This window comes from Scyliorhinus torazame, chromosome 9 (assembly GCF_047496885.1).
Source record: "Scyliorhinus torazame isolate Kashiwa2021f chromosome 9, sScyTor2.1, whole genome shotgun sequence".
NCBI classification, from domain to species: domain Eukaryota; kingdom Metazoa; phylum Chordata; class Chondrichthyes; order Carcharhiniformes; family Scyliorhinidae; genus Scyliorhinus; species Scyliorhinus torazame.
The window spans coordinates 54,183,095-54,201,082 of NC_092715.1; the positions used below are offsets into that span (position 1 = coordinate 54,183,095).

The 17,988-nt window shown below is 45.5% G+C and overlaps 2 protein-coding genes across 26 annotated transcripts in view; both read right to left on the bottom strand.

The window, feature by feature from the left end:
- Positions 1 to 17,988, bottom strand: part of LOC140429207 (sorbin and SH3 domain-containing protein 2-like) — a 1,121,994-nt gene that overhangs the window by 545,162 nt on the left and 558,844 nt on the right. The gene's annotated exons all lie outside the window — the stretch shown is intronic.
- LOC140429208 (uncharacterized) overlaps positions 1 to 17,988 on the bottom strand; it is a 298,619-nt gene that overhangs the window by 155,017 nt on the left and 125,614 nt on the right. The window contains exons 14-15 of the mRNA XM_072515922.1: positions 9,760 to 11,313; positions 4,857 to 4,957 (exon numbers count right to left, since the gene is read on the bottom strand). Of these exons, the coding sequence (XP_072372023.1) occupies positions 4,857 to 4,957; positions 9,760 to 11,313 (1,655 nt within the window). The remainder of the gene's footprint in view (positions 1 to 4,856; positions 4,958 to 9,759; positions 11,314 to 17,988) is intronic.

The following is a 17,988-nucleotide window of genomic DNA, read 5'->3' on the forward strand; positions in this document are numbered from 1 at the left end:
TCTGATGGTCACAGACCACCTGAATGTTCATGGAATGCTACACCTTTCGGTTGGTGAACAGTGGCCTGTTATCCACCGGTGGCCGTAGGGGCGACATGCACCCCATCGATGACCCCCTGCACCTGGGGCAGCCCGGTGATTTTCTATAGCACATTAGAAACACGGCGTCGGGAATTCGGCCCATCCGAGGCGCTGAATCGCTGAGGCCCCGGAGAATCGGTCATCAGGACCGCCAATGAGATGCATACTGTACTTCCGGGCCGCACAGTCATTTTTGGGGGGCCGGATTCTTCGGCCGATCGTGTTTCCCGACTTCAGCGTCACCTAACGGAGAATCCAGCCCCTGATCTTCATTCAATTTTACTTATTTATACCAGGTATCCAATCATATTCTATATACAAAAAAATAAAAAGTATTAATTGTAAAAGCATCGTAAACTCATTTAAAAATAGCCACAAAGTAGAAAATTGGATTTTGGAATTAATCAGCAGAAGGTACATCACATGACGTGTAAAGCACAGCATTCGCTCCCTATCAGAAACAAACAAATTTATGGATACCTTGGACTAGATTCTCTGGTCCACGACGCCAAAATCACATTCGGCGGCGTGCCAGAGAATCCAAATACCCGGCAGAATCAGGTCGACGTCGTTTCTGCGAGTACGCCCGCTATGTATCCACGGCCTCCGGCCATTGCCTGAGGCCCGCTCCCCGATGCTCTGCCCCCGACTGGCCGGGTTCCCGACGGCGTGGGTCTCTCATGGTCTCAGCCATCGGGACCTCAGCGTGGCGGAAGCGGACTCAGTCCAGCGCCGACACAGTCGGGGGAGGCCCGATCCGCGGGTAGGGGGGACATTATTCGGGGCTGGGGGCACTGTGGTGGGGCGGTCGGGTGTGCACGAGCCGGCCGAAGGGGGGTGGGGGTGGGGGGGGCACTATTTCGCGGGCCGGGTCCCGCGAGCGGCCTCCTCTGACCCAGCAATTCTCCAGGCCGTATCGGCAGCTAGAGCCGGGTGCTTTACGCTGCCTTCCTGATAGCCCCCAGCAAAACAGGGAGTAGTTGGCCGTTTTGCGCCAGGTTTCCTGCCGTTCCCACGCCGGCGTGGGGACATAGATTCCAGATCTGAGAATCCAGCCTGTTACATGTCATTGATCTTGCACAGCCCCAAGCTGAACTTCCTTCCCATTGCCATGGTGCCCGAACAACTTGCAACTTCAAATCCACTCTTTAACAAGCTCAGTTCATAGGATACTTCTGTTCTGTCCTTCACTAGGATTGCCACAACTGTGGTGTTCACTGTTGCTGTCCTCCCACTTGGGCCAACAGTAAACGCCACAGCAATGGGGCAATTCCTGATACCATCAGTGGCAAAGCTGAGGAAAACTGCTTTATAATGGCAGTCCAGCCTCTATTGCTGGAGCACAGCCAAAATGCAGCAGCAGGTCGGACAGTGCGATGCACAATGCAGCAATTCCAGACTCTCAGTGGAGAACCACACACCTAAAAAGAGGCAGAATATTTTTGTTCATTTTAATCTGCTTCTTTCTATCGGCCTTGGCTCAGTGGTAACATTTTTGCTTTTGCGTCAGATGTTTGTGGGTTTGGGTCCCACTCTTGGAATTGAGCGCAGAAATCAAGACCCCAATTCCCATGCAGTATTTGGGGAGTGCTACAAGTCCACTGCAGTATTTGGGGAGTGCTGCTAGTCTATTGCAGTACTTGGTGTGCTGCAGCTCCCATGCAGTACTTGGGACAGCTGCAACTCCTGTGCAGTGCAGCACTTGGGGTGCGCTACAGATCCAGTGTGGTACTTGGGGAGTGCTGCAGCTCCAATGCAGTACTTGGGGAGGACTACAACTCCAGTGCTGTGCTTGGGGAGTGCTGCAGCTCCAATGCAGTACTTGGGGTGGACTACAACTCCAGTGCTGTGCTTGGGGAGTGCTGCAGCTCCAATGCAGTACTTGGGGAGGACTACAACTCCAGTGCTGTGCTTGGAGAGTGCTGCAGCTCCAATGCAGTACTTGGGGAGGGCTACAACTCTGGTGCCTTGTTTGGTGAGTGCTGCAAATCCAGTGCCGTACTTGCAAATACTGCAAGTCAACTGCAGTACTTTGGGAGAGCTGCAACTCCAATGCAGTACCTGGGGAGTGTTGCAAGTCCAGTGCAATACTTGAGGAATGCTGTGGCTCCAGTGCAGTACTTGGCAGGGTTGCAACACCAGTGCAGTATTTGGGGAGTGCTGTAAGTCCACGGAAGTACTTGGGGAGGGCTACTACTCCATTGCAGTACTTGTGTTTCAGTTGCAACACCAGTGCAGTACCTGAGGAGTCCTGCAACACCAGTGCAGTACTTGGGGAGGGCTTCAGCACCAGTGCAGTATTTGGGAAGTGCTGCGAGTCCAGTGCAATACTTGGGGAGGATTGCAATACCAGTGCCGTACTTGGGGAATGCTGCAGCTGCAGTGCAGTACTTGGGGAGAGCTGCGACTCTAGGACAGTACTTGGGGAGTGAATGCAGCACTGCTGGAGGTGCATTCTTTGCGATGAGCCAATACACCAAGACCCTGTCATCCCTCAGGTGGACATAAAAGATCCCATGCCACTATTTCAAAGAGGGGCAGAGGGGGTTTCCCTGATGTCCTGGCCAATATTTATCCAATAAAGATTGGGGTGGATTCTCCGCTGCCCTCCACCACTAGCGGTTCCCTGATAAGTGCTTTCAGTTTCTCTTTTTCTCAGCAAAAAGCACTTAAACGTCTTATGCTGTCGTCCCCTCACCTCTGACATTTAGCTCTTTGGTCCATGTTTGAACCAAGGCTGTAATGAAGACAGGAGTTGAGTAACCCTGGCGGCACCCAAACTGAGTGTCCATGAGCAGGTTAATGCTGAGTAAGTAATAGCTCTGTTGATGACTCTTTCCATCACTTTGTTGATGATGGAGAGTAGACTGATAGAGCAGTAATTGGTTAGGTTGGATTTGTCTTGTTTCTGGTGTACAGGACACACCTAGGCAATTTTCCACATTGCCGGGTAGATGTAAGTGTTGCAGCTATACTGGAACAACTTGCCTAGGGGTGTGGCATGTTCTGGAGCACAAGTCTTCAGTACTATTGCTGGGATATTGTCAGGGCCTATAGCTTTTGCAGTATCCAGCACCTTCAGTTGTTTCTTGATATCACATGGAGTGAATCGTATTGGCTGAAGACTGGCATCTGTGAAGCTGGAGACCTCTGGAGGAGACGGAGATGGATCATCCACTCGGCACTTCTGGATGGCGATTGTTGCGAATGCTTCAGTCTCGTCTTTTGCGCAGATGTGCTGGGCTCCTCTATCATGGAGGATGGGGATATCTGTGGAGCCTCCTCCTCCAGTGAGTTGTTTAATTGTCCACCACCATTCACAGCTGGATGTGGCAGGACTGCAGAGCTTAGATCTGATGCGTTTGTTGTGCTCTGTCTATTACTTGCTGCTTATGCTGTTTGGCACACAATTAGTTCTATGTTGTAGCTTCACCAAGTTGACCCCTCATTTTCGATATGCCTGATTCTGCTCCTGACATGCTCTCCTGCACTCTTCATTGAACCAGGGTTGATCCCCTGGCTTGGTGGTAATGGTAGAGTAGGGATATGCCGGGTCATGAGGTGACAGATTGTGGTCAAGTATAATTCTGCTGTTGCTGATGGCCCACAGAGCCTCATGGATGTCCAGTCTTGAGTTGATACATCTGTTTGAAGTCTATCCCATTTAGCACGGTGATAGTGCCACACAACACGATGGAGGGTAACCTCAATGTGAAGACGGGACTTGTCTCCACAGGACTGTCACTTCTGCCAATATTGCCATGGATAGATGCATCTGCAGCAGGCAGGTTGGTGAGGATGAGGTCAAGTATGTTTTTCCTTCTTGTTAGTTCCCTCACCACCTGCTGGAGTCCCAGTCTAGCAGCTCTGTCCTTTAGGACCCGGCCAGCTCGGTCTGTGGTGGTACTACCGAGCCACTCTTGATGATGGACATTGAAGTCCCCACCCATAGTATATACTGCACCCTTGCTACCCTCAGTGTTTCCTCCAAGTAGTGTTCAACTTGGAGCAGTAGTGATTCATCAGCCGATTGTGGACGGTACGTGGTAATCAGCAGGCGGTTTCCTTGCCCAAGTTTAACCTGAAACCATTAGACTTCATGGGGTCCAGAACCGATGTTGAGGACTCCCAGGGCAACTCTCTCACGACTGTATACCACTGTGCCGCCACCTCTACTGGGTCTGTCCAGCTGATGAGACAGGACATACCCAGGAATCGTGATATTGGTGTTGGGGACATTGTCCCTATATGTCAGCAGGGTGGGGCAGGATTTGCACTTTGGGGGGGGGGGGGGCCTGCCGTTGGATCTCGGTACTGGGCTCCCACTCAAAATGGCGGCTCGATGTTGGGATTCCAACTAGCATTCCCTGCCATGCATAAATTTGGCTTTATTGGCTGTAAAGTGCTTTAGGATGTCTGGTGATTAGAAAAGGTGCAATGTTTCTTTCTTAAACAGACAATTAAGTTTAAAAATCCTCTCGCCCTGGGACCAATTGAAAAAGGCATGTGCATGAGTGTGACAGTGTCACATTTACAAAGGCTCCCGAGAGTTAGAAGAATATCTGTACGACAATGCACATTGAAAATAACCACATGGAGGGATAGGAACATATTGAAAGAGGTCTGGTCCAAGTTAACCCTTGCATTATTTCAATATATTTTTAAAAATATTTTACTTGACAAAAATTCAGCTTATGACATTCTATATAAATCTATATCCAGAAATAAAATCAAAGATAATTTGTAGTATTGCGGTGTTGTCCCTTCTCAGTTACCTCTTTTTCTTCTGGTTTCCTACGAGGTTCATCTGTTGGTCCTCTGTGATCTTTTAACGTTGCTCGGCCCATTTCTGAGACAATCCTATGAGAATCCTGATCTATTCGAAATAAAACGTACTGAAGTGAGTAACGAGCTCAAACACCGTTGTCCACAACATGGACCAGATGGAGTTTTTTTTTGGCTGCTTGGTCAGAAACCATACCCATATTTATGAATTGACTGGAATATTGCCACTAATCCCAAGGGTTTTCAAATATATTCCTCCAGTAATTCTGGGAAAGATGTCGGCTTCTGAATAATTGTCATTTCTCAAAGGGGTGGTCAGATTTCTGGGCACAGTGAATCTACGGTTGCTGCGATCCTTCTGGCATTGTCCGTGGCTAGGTTCAAATGCAGATTAATGCCCATGAAGAAACCTCATACGGGCTTTCTGCTGATGCAGGGACGTGAGATTAAGGGCTTCAGGTTCCACTGATAGGAGTTGCCGGCAGTGGAATAAGAATACAGCTGAGTGCAGCCAGGGCTCAGGAAAATCAAAACAAATCAAGGAACCACGGGCATTCCCCGGATTTAATTTTTGGAAAAATGCTCCAGAATGGTTTCAAAACCGGGTGGAGCCTTTGTGCTTGAACACTGCACTCTCGTAACTACCCTCGGTTTTAAAACTAGTCGTCAAGCTTGCTTCTTATGATTTTCAACGGACTGACTGTTGCACTTGTAGAGTGGAATGTCTGGCTAAATTCCTGTCCATACATATGCTCTATAATTTTATCTCTGGTGCTCGTCTCTGAAACAGAACTCGAGAAGTTCTCTTTTTATTTAAAGCAAGATCAAACGACATGACTTCAGGAGACAGAATATGTGGCGTGTTGCTCATTTCCTTGTTATCTGTCACCCAGAAACCCATTGCTATGTTGAGCTGTAGAAGCTAAAATGTGAATATGTTGTAGGGTATTCCTTCAGTTTTGACTCTAAATTGATTAACCACTCCTTCATGGCATGCTAGCTGTACTTGTTTTCACTGGTAGCTGCGCTGTGGAAATTTAACTCATTGCTAAATAGCCCCCACGGTTTATTCAGTTTGGAGTCAATTAGGCAAAGCCGCTTCTAGGTTACCCAGCTCTATCCTGATAATCACAACTCACCACAAACAGATATTCCGAGTTTAACGTAAGACTATTTGGTACTAGATTTATGCCAATAGAAAATAGCCGGGGGACTTCAGAAACATCACTTACCCTTTAGTCTGTAAAGATTTGCACTCAGCTGAGTAATATAGCTGGCACCAGACTTGAGATCACAGAGGCAGCAGTTCAGACGCCACACAGCACATATTGAGGATATGATGGAATCAACTGGGAAAGGGAACTGCCAACCAGAAAAGGGGAGTTTTTAAAAATTTCAGTGGCATCTTCTCTGTGGTGGTAGATTTTTACTGATTGCATTCCTATCAACAGCAGACAATGGCGTTATGCCATGTTAGGTGCTTATGGGCATTTTCAGATTTTCCTCAAATTTGAAGCAATAATGCATCCATCATCCTGCAAACCTCCACCAAGGGATGAGCTTTATAAAAATGGACTGTACAAGCATTTCTTGCACATGGTGCTTTAGAATCCATACAGCTAACGCTATGTTATTAGTTACCCAATATTCTTGGTTATGCCTCCATCATGGGTAAGGTGGGTTGCGGCTCTACTTTTTAGAACTTCTTACCTGAACCCTGTTTGCCCCTCTACCTCTCCCTGCACCCTCAGAAGCTCTTGTATCATGGCTTCTGTTCTCTGCTTTCACCTACTGTGATGAACGGTTACTGCCTTATCATCATGTAAGGTGATGTCCCCTTTAAGACCGGGCTTGGAACCCTGGGGACTCCGCCTCTGGCTCCGCCCATCTGGGAGCCATACATAAAGGCCTGCCTCATGGTCTGTATAGCAGTCAGCTCTCGTCCATAGCTGTAGCATAGTTATTAGTCTAATAAAGCCTTCTTTACAGTTTAATCTCTAAGCGTCATTATTGAGGGAAACTCACCTACCCTCTCCCTGGAATACGCAGTCAGTGCTCTGCCACCCAGTGCACAGCTCTGGTGGGGGAAGAAGCAATCACATTCTTCAATTTCTCTCCTCGTTACTTTTCACTGAAAATCTAACTTCTCTTGCTTTGTCTTCCCGAGGATAACCTAGCTGAAGTTAAGAATGATGCACAAAGTGGGCTGAGGGGGAGGATTTGTGAAAAGAGAATGTTTTTTAAAAAAGTGTTTACATTTGAATCTGGGCGGTTAATGGTGTAATGTTGTGGCGAAGGAATGATATTCTGCGAAGCCTAATCTAATCCACAAAAGATTGCATTGAAATCAATTCCCCTGTGCTCAGAAACGGCACAATGACCTGAGCAATTAATGATAAAGAGTCGATAAATGGGTGATCTGATTATTTACTGACACAGGAATAAACAACGGGCAATATTGAAAGTCCTGAGTTGCTCCTCTGTGGACAATTATCATACAGTATTGTTTTGGATTTCAGACTACACATATTTAATACCATTTGATGAGTAAACATTTTATGTGAAGTCAAACAAATTGAGACCAAGCAGGGCAAAAAAAAAATCATACTGTTGTTAAGAGTCTACATGTAGTTTGCAATTCATGATGTCAAATGAGAACATAAAAATGATTGGAAAAGTAGTAAATATTCACACTAGCCCAAACCCATTTCTCCCTCTGGTCCTATATACACTACAGTATCTGAACTATTATTACCCTTGATTTAATGCAATTCCTATATTTATATATATATGTGTGTTGTAGTATTAACAGTGCAACATTGAAGTATGATTAGCTCTAGCAACATGATGGTTACGGATGGATGGTCACAACACCTCTTTTAATAGAATAGGGAACTCTTCCAAAGTCTATTTGTTTCATTTTTTTAAATAGAACATTTTGGCACAGCTCCATGAAGTCAATACCAGAGGGAGCAAAAGGTCAATTAAAAATGGATACATTCTTTGTCCCCTGCTTAAAAGCAAATTGACTTTATTTCTAAGTGTGTTGGTGGAATCCTGGCATAGCCAAGTATCACAGACAGCTGCATTCCTACTAGATATTAAGCTGATGCAGCTCCCGACAGTTTAAATACTGGGTGGACCTGGATCAGTCAAACAGAGGGAAAGTAAAAACACACAGTAGATTTTAGAGCAACATCTAAAAGCAATAAGATATATGGCCTGTAATCTTGGGTTGCAATGTCAATGAAGCTGTCAGCGCTCATCATCGTTACAGTATAAAACTGACAGCAACTTCTGGTGACCACAAGTGCAGTTAAATGTGGAGGCCCTAAAGGTGCCGTCGGTGATACCTTGCTCCATCACAGGGGGCACTGTTGCAGTCTTTGCTGATGCGGTCAACAGCGAATCAGTAATTTAACGTGAACTTCAACATTTTATGCTACAAACTCCATTGAAAACACTTCATTGCAGTGTTAATGTAAGCCAACTTGTGACAATAATGATTATAATTATTATTAAAGAAGTTTTGGCAAACAATATTGTGATGTTATATTGAGTTGCAATTACTGTTGAACGACCACTCGGGCCTTGAAGTGTAGAGTGTCAAATAAAATTTTTTTTTAAAGCCATGATTATTAAAATTCAGCCTGTTCGATACCCGCTGTATTTCTGGATGCCACAGATAATGCCAGAATCAAAGGCAAGTTGAAATAATGGGGTGGGGGGAACACGACAAACAAATTATATCAATGCTCCAATGTACACTAAATCTTCATGGGCAGCCTTGAATCAAGGCCCGTGGCAAAGACCTTCACTTCATCACTGAGCTTTTAAAAGCATATGAGGTGGGGGAGGGGTAAGACGGGGATGGGATTACAGCAGAAAGCTCTTGCGGGATGGGTCCGCTCTGACACAGGACAATGGGCCGAATGGTTTAAAAAATGGCTCTTGGCATGAATATTTATACAATATATTATAAAGCCACATTCAATTTAATCCATCAACTGAAGAAAACTTATGTGAAATTTGATCTCACTTTTTTTCAAGTTAAAGTACCCAATTCTTTTTTTCCCATTAAGGGGCAATTTAGCGTGGCCAATCCACCTAGCCTGCACATCTTTTGGATTGTGGGGGTGATACCCATGCAGACATGGGGAGAATGTGCAAACTCCACACGGACAGTGACCCGGGGTCGGGATCGAACCGGGGACCTCAGCGCCATGAGGCAGCAGTGCTAACCACTGTGCCTCCGTGCCGTCCCAATTTGATCTAATTTTAAACAAAATGAGAGAAAAGATGACTGGTACATTTTATGTTTCACCTCTCCCCTCAACTGTGCCTAAAAAAATGTTCTATCAATCTAAATGAGCAAATATGAATGTTAACCTTCACGAGGAATCAATGATCAGAGACATGGCAATTAAATAGTCACTTATTCATTAAGTATTATTCTATATTACATGGATAGATATATAGTGTTTAATGCTGGATAATTTGAAAAAATAAATACTGGCATTGTTTAATTAACATGTATTGAACTTTTAAAGCATTTACACATTTCAGAAATGTTCATGAGCTAAACTGACAAGCAATTATGGTGAAGAATGAGAAGCCTTTCATCCAATAGGTCTCAACCATATGCTTTACCTGAAATGTCTTTTTAGTTTTGCTTTCCCCCCCCCACCCCCAGTTATGCTCAATTGTTTATTGTGCACAAGCAGTTCCTCTAGGTACAGCATCTCAATGCTGAACATGGGGCCGTACATCCTGACTCTATAAAGATATCACCCAATTAAATTTACAGTGTAGATGGCAAAATGGATGAAGAATGAATGGTTGATGATCAGACAATTCCCAGACACACAGTGAAGATAATGGTTTATATGCCACCTTGGTAGTGCGTGTAATCATTCCCTGGGTTGTTGTTGGTGTCCATGTCCTCGTAAGAGGCACTAAAAGGATTTTTTTCATAATCACACTGGTACAAAGGAAAATTAACCTCCTTCTCTTGCCGCTCGGAAGGCTGCGGACTCCCTTTCTTCCTGAGTATCTTGAGGGAGGAATTTCTCTCAGGAATATCTGGAAGCAGTTCAGTTAGAAGCCTGTGGAGTATGCTGTTGTCAGGTAGGCTCCCGCGCCTCTTTTCCGCTTTGATGTGATCATAGATATCTTTCAAAGCAGAATCCAGCGCTTCAAACACGGATTTAGATTTTGGCTTTTCAGTTTTTCTTTGGGGAGGCAGGCCCTTTTTCCTCCTGAAAGGCACAGGGCTGACGAGGAAGGCTAACTTTGAAAGGTTAGACTCGGCTTCAGGTTTCTTTGGAGCTGTCCTTTTCTCTTGATTTGCCCGTTCGTGTTTCAGCATGGTGGTGAATCTGGTGTATGAGGCTGGGCACCTGCCTTTGCAGGAGCTGAGAAGGTGCTTGTGGTGGTGGGGGTGGTGCCCTGAGCCGTAAAAACTTTCAGAGGAGGTGAATGAGTAATGGTCAAAGTCGCTTTCACTACAAAATGAGGAGCCTTCAATCGGAACGCAGTCACTGAGGTCTGAGACCACCGCCTCATGGTCACTGTCCATTTCCAAATGTTCAAACCTTGATGCTAGTCTTTGCTGGTTTTCATTCGTTACTTTAATATGAATTGGCATCATAACTTTGGACATGCAATGTTGCTGCATCATGGACATTTTCCTGCCTTGATTTTCCTCATCTAGCAAAGATTCAATAGATAAGCGTCGTCTAGGGAAGACTGTCTTACTAGCAGCAGTATAGGAGGCTTCAGATAAAATCACATTGTCCAGATTGGGCATAGATTTTGACTTAATAAGTTTTTCAAATTCCGAGATTCTGGTTGGCACCATGTCCCGAGGCACCTCATTGGAAATTTTTTTCCAATCTGGAAAGATGCCCCTGTGCTGCTCTTGCTCGTACTGCAAAACCCTAGACTTTACAGTGCAGATTACTTCTGGATTTATTAGTTCCTTGCGGTTTATATGGTGCATTTTCTTGTACAACTTCAAGAAGCCTTTACCACCACGGGCTGACTTGCAGCGAATTCGTGACCGATGGGGCTTCTCATTCCCAGTCCCATGAGGTGACAGCCAACTTCTAGAGTATTCACCTTTGGGTTGATCTTCGCAAAGCAATGACACCATGCTCTCGGACTTTGTCTGCTCCTCCTGAACCTCAATGTAGTCATTTTGCAGCAGGTCATCACAGCTGCGAGACTTTAGCTTTGGTGAAGTTGCTTCGTCCGTGCTGCTCCAGGCTTCTGCATTTTGTCGGTTCAGGTGCCAGCCATTCTTGAATAGGACAGACCGTTTTGGACTAGGTGTTATTACAACCAGGGGCTGGCTATGGCGACTACTGTGACCTAACTCATGGGAGGCATTCTGGTTCTGAAGTACACAGCTAAGAAGGGGTGGGTATGATCTGCTAATATCCCCACCTTTCAGATCCATTGAGCAGCATGGTTAAAAGAGAGACAATTCCAGAATTAACAGGCATTCAAGACAGTATTTCAGTAGCAGAAAAGCAAAGATGTAAGAAGAGCGCATGAACATAATTACTATCAAATGTATTTAGCCATACCTGGTAAAAGGCCACTGTGAAGATTATTGTAACAGGTATTTCCTTTGCCTTGAAGAGTTAGGGTTAGGTCTAAAAATGCGAAACCTTTCACGAGCATTGGTCATGTTACGTTTGTCGCTCTGTTTTCTCGAGGACACTTGACTTAGGCCAAATTTTTACTTTTTGCAATCAAAGTTAACATTGAAAAGGGCTAAATACTTAAACACTCTCCCCGCCCCCATGCTTCCCACCCCCACAAAGCCAGCAGCATGGGATAATGCATACTGGCTAAATAAATACTACCCTTAATATACCTTTAGCCTGGTAACCGTGAGCCCACAACTCTTGTGGCTTAATCAAGTTACATTTCCCTCACTTGCTAACTGCAACTCATCTTCTTGTGTGACGATAAAATTAAAACAATGTTTTAAAAACATGTTCAGGCGTGGACATTCAAGCTGAAAATAATGGCCGTTACATTCGCCATTCGGTTATCCTTAGCCCGCCAGCTTCAATGAACAGTAAGTTCACTTTCAAAAAAATATAAATTTAGCGTATCCAATTAATTCTTTTCCAATTAAAGGTCAATTTAGCGTGGCCAATCCACCTACCCTGCACATCTTTTATATTGTGGGGGCAAAACCCACATAAACACGGAGAGAATCTGCAAACTCCACATGGACGGTGACTCAGAGCCAGGGTCGAACCTGGGACCACGGCGCCGTGAGGCTGCAGTGTTAACCACGGTGCCACCGTGCTGCCCGGAAGTTCATTTTTAAACCTACCACGATAAAACATTTTTCCAAAACCATTCAACAAGTTTCATCAAAGGCGATTCACATAGTTAAATAATTACTAATGTTTTCGCCCAGATCATTTAGAATTGATTTTTCTTTGAAAACAACTACTTTTTGTTTTCAGTTTTGCTGTGTAGACATTATAGTCAGATGTTCATACAATTTTGCTACTGCAGGCCAAGGCACATTATAGTACTGAAACAGTAAATATATTCAATAGTGTGCAAAAATGGAAATTTAAGCCAAGCTAAAAATTGGCAGAGCTGGCATCCTTCAGCAACTGTATACAGAACATGCACACTTTTATAAGAGTTTGCATAATCCCACAGGTCAGTTATATTAAATAATTTGAATACTAAAGCTCTTTTCCATTGTCTCTCTCTCTCTCTCTTTCGTGTCACTGACAGCCTGTTCACACAAGGCTTTCATAACAGCTTCATCTTTGTTTAAAAATTAACCTCTGTCCAGTTTTGGTCTCTTTCACGTGAGGCCTTGGAAAAGGTGCCAAGAACCACTATAGTAATTCCCATTTGAAGGAATCTTGCTCGTCACGATAGGCTAAAAGTTAGAACGTTGCAATTTAGAGAAAGGTAGACTTAGGGGCACAGTCTGAGGTTATTAAGCTAACAAAATGAACAGACTGCGTGCCAGTTGAAGGGGTCCCAATTATAAGTTTCAAATGTCCAGATGTAGGTTAGAGGGCAGGCAGTGGTTTGTTTAGAATCTTAGAACCAGTACAGTGCAGAAGGGGGCCATTCGGCCCATCAGGTCTGCTCCAAACCCTCTGAAAGATCACCTTACCCACGCCTACTCCCCCACCCTATCCCCAGAACCCCGCCTAACCGGTACATCCTTGGACACTAAATTTTAGCCTGGTCGATGCACCTAACCTGCACATCTTTGGACTGTGGGAGGAAACCGGAACACCCGGAGGAAACTCGCGCAGACACAGGGAGAAAGGGCAAACTCCACACAGACAATCAAACTCGGATCCCTGCTGCTGTGAGGCAGCAGTGCTAACCACTGTGCCATGCCGGGAGAATAGTGGACCCCTGGAACAGACTGCCATCTCCAAAGGTGAATACGGATTTGCTGAATTACTTCAAGTGAGAGCTGGGCCCATTTCCGGCTGACCTCATTTACAAGATTTTTCTAATCACTCAAAGTTTTAGTCAGATCCTCTGTGGACCTCTTAAGTTTTGCCTGGGCGGGTCAGAGAGTTGCTGGTGCTGATAAGTGGCTCTCTCTCATTTCTGACAGAAAGTAGAGTATGACAGGGAATCCAGGGACAGTGATTTCCTGGACTAGTTTCAATTGACAAGGTGGGTCTGAGGGGAATTTCCTTAATTCTTTTCCCTCGAATTTGCCTGAGGAGTTACTATCTGGTTTTTGCAGGAGATATTAAGCTGAGGCCCCAACCTGCTCTCTCGGGCACTATTTCAAAGAACAGGGGAGCTATCCCTGGTGTCGTGGCTGCTATTTATCTCTTAATAAACATCCCACAAATGTTTTCAGGTCATTAGCACATTGCTTTATTGGGGGAGATTTGCTGTGTGCAGATTGGCTGCTGTGTTTCCGACATTACAAAAGTGACCTACACTTCAAAAGCACTTTGAAATATATGGCGGTCATAAAAAGTGAGGTATAAATGTAAATATCTCTTTCTTCCACCTGTTCCAGAGTAAATGTGAGGTCATCCATTTCGGTAGCAAAAAAAGGAAGGCAGATTATTGTTTGAATGGGTGTAAATTGAGTGGCGGATACTCAGCGAGATCTTGGTGTCCTCGAGCATCAGTCGCTGAAAGTAAGCGTGCAGGTACAGCAGGCAGTAAAGGCGGCAAATGCTATGTGGTCTTTGGAGCAAGAGGATTGGAAGTATTGGAATAGGGATGTTTCACTGCACTTGTACAGGGGATTTGTGAGGCCACACCTGGACTATTGTGTGCAGTTTCGGTGTCCTTATCTGAGGAAGGATGTTCTTGCTGTGGAGGGAGTGCAGCGAAGGTTTACCAGACTGACCCCTGGGATGGTGGGACTGTCATATGAGGAGAGACTAAGTCGGTTAGGTTATATTCATTAGAGTTGAAAAGAGTGAACGGGGACCTCATAGAAACATATCAAATTCTAACAGGATTTGACAGGTAGATTCAGAAAGAATGTTCCAGATGGTGGGGGGAAATCCAGAACTAGGGATCATAGTTTGAGGATAAGGAGTAAACCTTTTAGGACTGAGGTGAGGAGAAATGTCTTCAGCCAGAGAGTGGTGAATCTTTGGAGTTCACTACCACAGAAAGTAGTTGAGGCCAAAACGTTGTGTGATTTCAAGAAGGAATTGAATGTAACTCCCGTCCTGCCCGTTCTCCATAAGCCTTCGACCCATTACCAATTAATAATCTGTCTAACTCATGGCTGATCGGCAAAGGGGGGGGGCAATGAGCCCCCCAAATAGGCTGATCACCTGGAATGTTCGAGGGTTAAATGGGCCGGTCAGTAGGACACGTGTGTTCACGCATCTTAGGGGGCTGAAGGCGGACATGGTAATGTTGCAGGAGACGCACCTCAGAGTAACTGACCAGATTAGATTGAGGAAAGGCTGGGTCAGTCTGGTCTTTCACTCAGGACTAGACTCAAAAGCTAGAGGGGTCATGATCCTGATCAATAAACCAGTGGTGTTTGAAGCGGGTAGAATAGTCTCGGACGTGGGAGGTCGGTACATTATGGTCAGTGGGAAACTGGAGGGGGTGCAGGTGGTAGTAGTAAATGTGCATGTGCCAAATTGGGATGATGTGGAGTTTATAAAGAGGATGCTGGGGAAGATGCCGGACCTGGACTCGCACAGGTTGGTAATGGGAGGGGACTTCAACACAGTTATTGACCCTGGCTTGGACCGGTCAAGCTCGAAAACGGGCAGAGTGCCAGCAATGGCAAAGGAACTAAAAGGGTTCATGGAGCAGATGGGTGGGGTGGATCCATGGAGATTTGGGCAGCCGAGGGTGAAGGAGTTCTCCTTCTGCTCACACAAGCATAATGTGTACTCCCGGATTAATTTCTTTATTTTGAGCAGGGCCTTACTGGCTGGGGTGGTGGACACAAAGAACAAAGAAAATTACAGCACAGGAACTGGCCCTTCAGCCCTCCCAGCCTGCGCCGATCCAGATCCTTTATCTAAACCTGTCTTCTATTTTCCAAGGATCTACTTCCCTCTGTTACCCGCCCGTTCATATATCTGACTAGATGCATCTTAAATGATGCTATTGTGCCCGCCTCTACCACCTCCGCTGGCAAAGCGTTCCAGGCACCCACCACCTCTGCGTAAAAAACTTTCCATGCACACCTCCCTTAAACTTTCCCCCTCTCACCTTGAAATCGTGACCCCTTGTAATTGACACCCCCACTCTTGGAAAAAGCTTGTTGCTATCCACCCTGTCCATACCTCTCATAATTTTGTAGACCTCAATCAGGTCCCCCCTCAACTTCCGTCTTTCCAACGAAAACAATCCTAATCTACTCAACCTTTCTTCATAGCTAGCACCCTCCATACCAGGCAACATCCTAGTGAACCTCCTCTGCACCCTCTCTAAAGCATCCACATCCTTCTGGTAATGTGGCGATCAACTGCATGCAGTATTCCAAATGTGGCCTAACCAAAGTCCTATACAACTGTAACATGACCTGCCGACTCTTGTACTCAATACCCCGTCCGATGAAGGCAAGCATGCTGTATGCCTCCTTGACCACTCTATCGACCTGCGTTGCCACCTTCAGGGTACAATGGACCTGAACTCCCAGCTCTCTCTGTACATCAATTTTCCCCAGGACTCTTCAACCGTATAGTCCACTCTTGAATTAGATCTTCCAAAATGCATCACCTCGCATTTGTCTGGATTGAACTCCATCTGCCATTTCTCTGCCCAACTCTCCAATCTATCTATATTTTGCTGTATTCTCTGACAGTCCTCCTCGCTATCTGCAACTCCACCAATCTTAGTATCATCTGCAAACTTGCTAATCAGGCCACCTATACCTTCGTCCAGATCATTTATGTATATCACAAACAACAGTGGTCCGAGCACGGATCCCTGTGGAACACCATTAGTCACAGTTCTCCATTTTGAGACACTCCCTTCCACCACTACTCTCTGTCTCCTGTTGCCCAGCCAGTTCTTTATCCATCTAGCTAGTACACCCTGAACCCCATACGACTTCACTTTTTCCATCAACCTGCCATGGGAAACTTTATCAAACGCCTTACTGAAGTCCATGTATGTGACATCTACAGCCCTTCCCTCATCAATTAACGTTGTCACTTCCTCAAAGAATTCTATTAGGTTTGTAAGACATGACCTTCCCTGCACAAAACCATGCTGCCTATCACTGATAAGTCTATTTTCTTCCAAATGTGAATAGATCCTATCCCTCAGTATCTTCTCCAACAGTTTGCCGACCACTGACATCAAGCTCACAGGTCTATAATTCCCTGGATTATCCCTGCTACCCTTCTTAAACAATGCGACATTAGCAATTCTCCAGTTCTCCGGGACCTCACCCGTGCTCAAGGATGCTGCAAGGATATCTGTTAAGGCCACAGCTATTTCTTCCCTCGCTTCCCTCAGTAACCTGGGATAGATCCCATCTGGACCTGGGGACTTGTCCACCTTAAAGCCTTTTAGAATACCCAAAACTTCCCCCTTCTTTATGCCGACTTGACCTAGAGTATTTAAGCATGCATCCTTAGCCTCAACATCCGTCATGTCCCTCTCCTTGGTGAATACCGATGCAAAGTACTCATTAAGAATCTCACCCATTTCCTCTGACTCCACGCATAAATTCCCTCTTTTGTCTTTGAGTGGACCAATCCTTTCTCTAGTTATCCTCTTGCTCCTGATATACGAATAAAAGGCTTTGGGATTTTCCTTAACCCTGTTAGCCAAAGATATTTCATGACCCCTTTTAGCCCTCTTTATTGCGCGTTTGAGATTTGTCCTACTTTCCTGATATTCCTCCAAAGCTTCATCAGATTTAAGTCGCCTAGATCTTACGTATACTTCCTTTTTCATCTTAGCTAGTCTCACAATTCCACCCGTCATCCATGGTTCCCTAATCTTGCCATTTCTATCCCTCATTTTCACAGGGACATGTCTGTCCTGCACTCTAATCAACCTTTCCTTAAAAGACTCCCACATTTCAAATGTGGATTTACCCTTAAAGAGCTGCTCCCAATCCACATTCTTTAGTTCCTGCCGAATTTTGTTACACTTGGCCTTTCCCCAATTTAGCACTCTTTCTTTAGGACCACTCTCGTCTTTGTCCATGAGTATTCTAAAACTTACGGAACTGTGATCGCTATTCCCAAAGTAATCACCGACTGAAACTTCAACCACCTGGATGGGATCATTCCCCAATACCAGGTCCAGTATGGCCCCTTCCCGAGTTGGACTATTTACATACTGCTCTAAAAAAACTCTCCTGGAAAGGGGTACTCCACGATCACAATCTCAGACCATGTTCCGCACTGGGTTGACCTGCAGGTTAGTAAAGACAGTAACCAGCGCCCGAACTGGAGGTTGGATTTGGGACTTTTGGCTGACGAAGAGGTGTGCGAGCGGCTGAGGAAATGTATTCAGAACTACCTGCAGGTCAACGACACGGGGGAAATTTCAGCAGCGGTGGTCTGGGAAGCACTGAAGGCGGCGGTCAGAGGAGAGCTGATCTCGATACGGGTCCATAGGGAGAAGGTGGACAGGGCAGAGATGAAC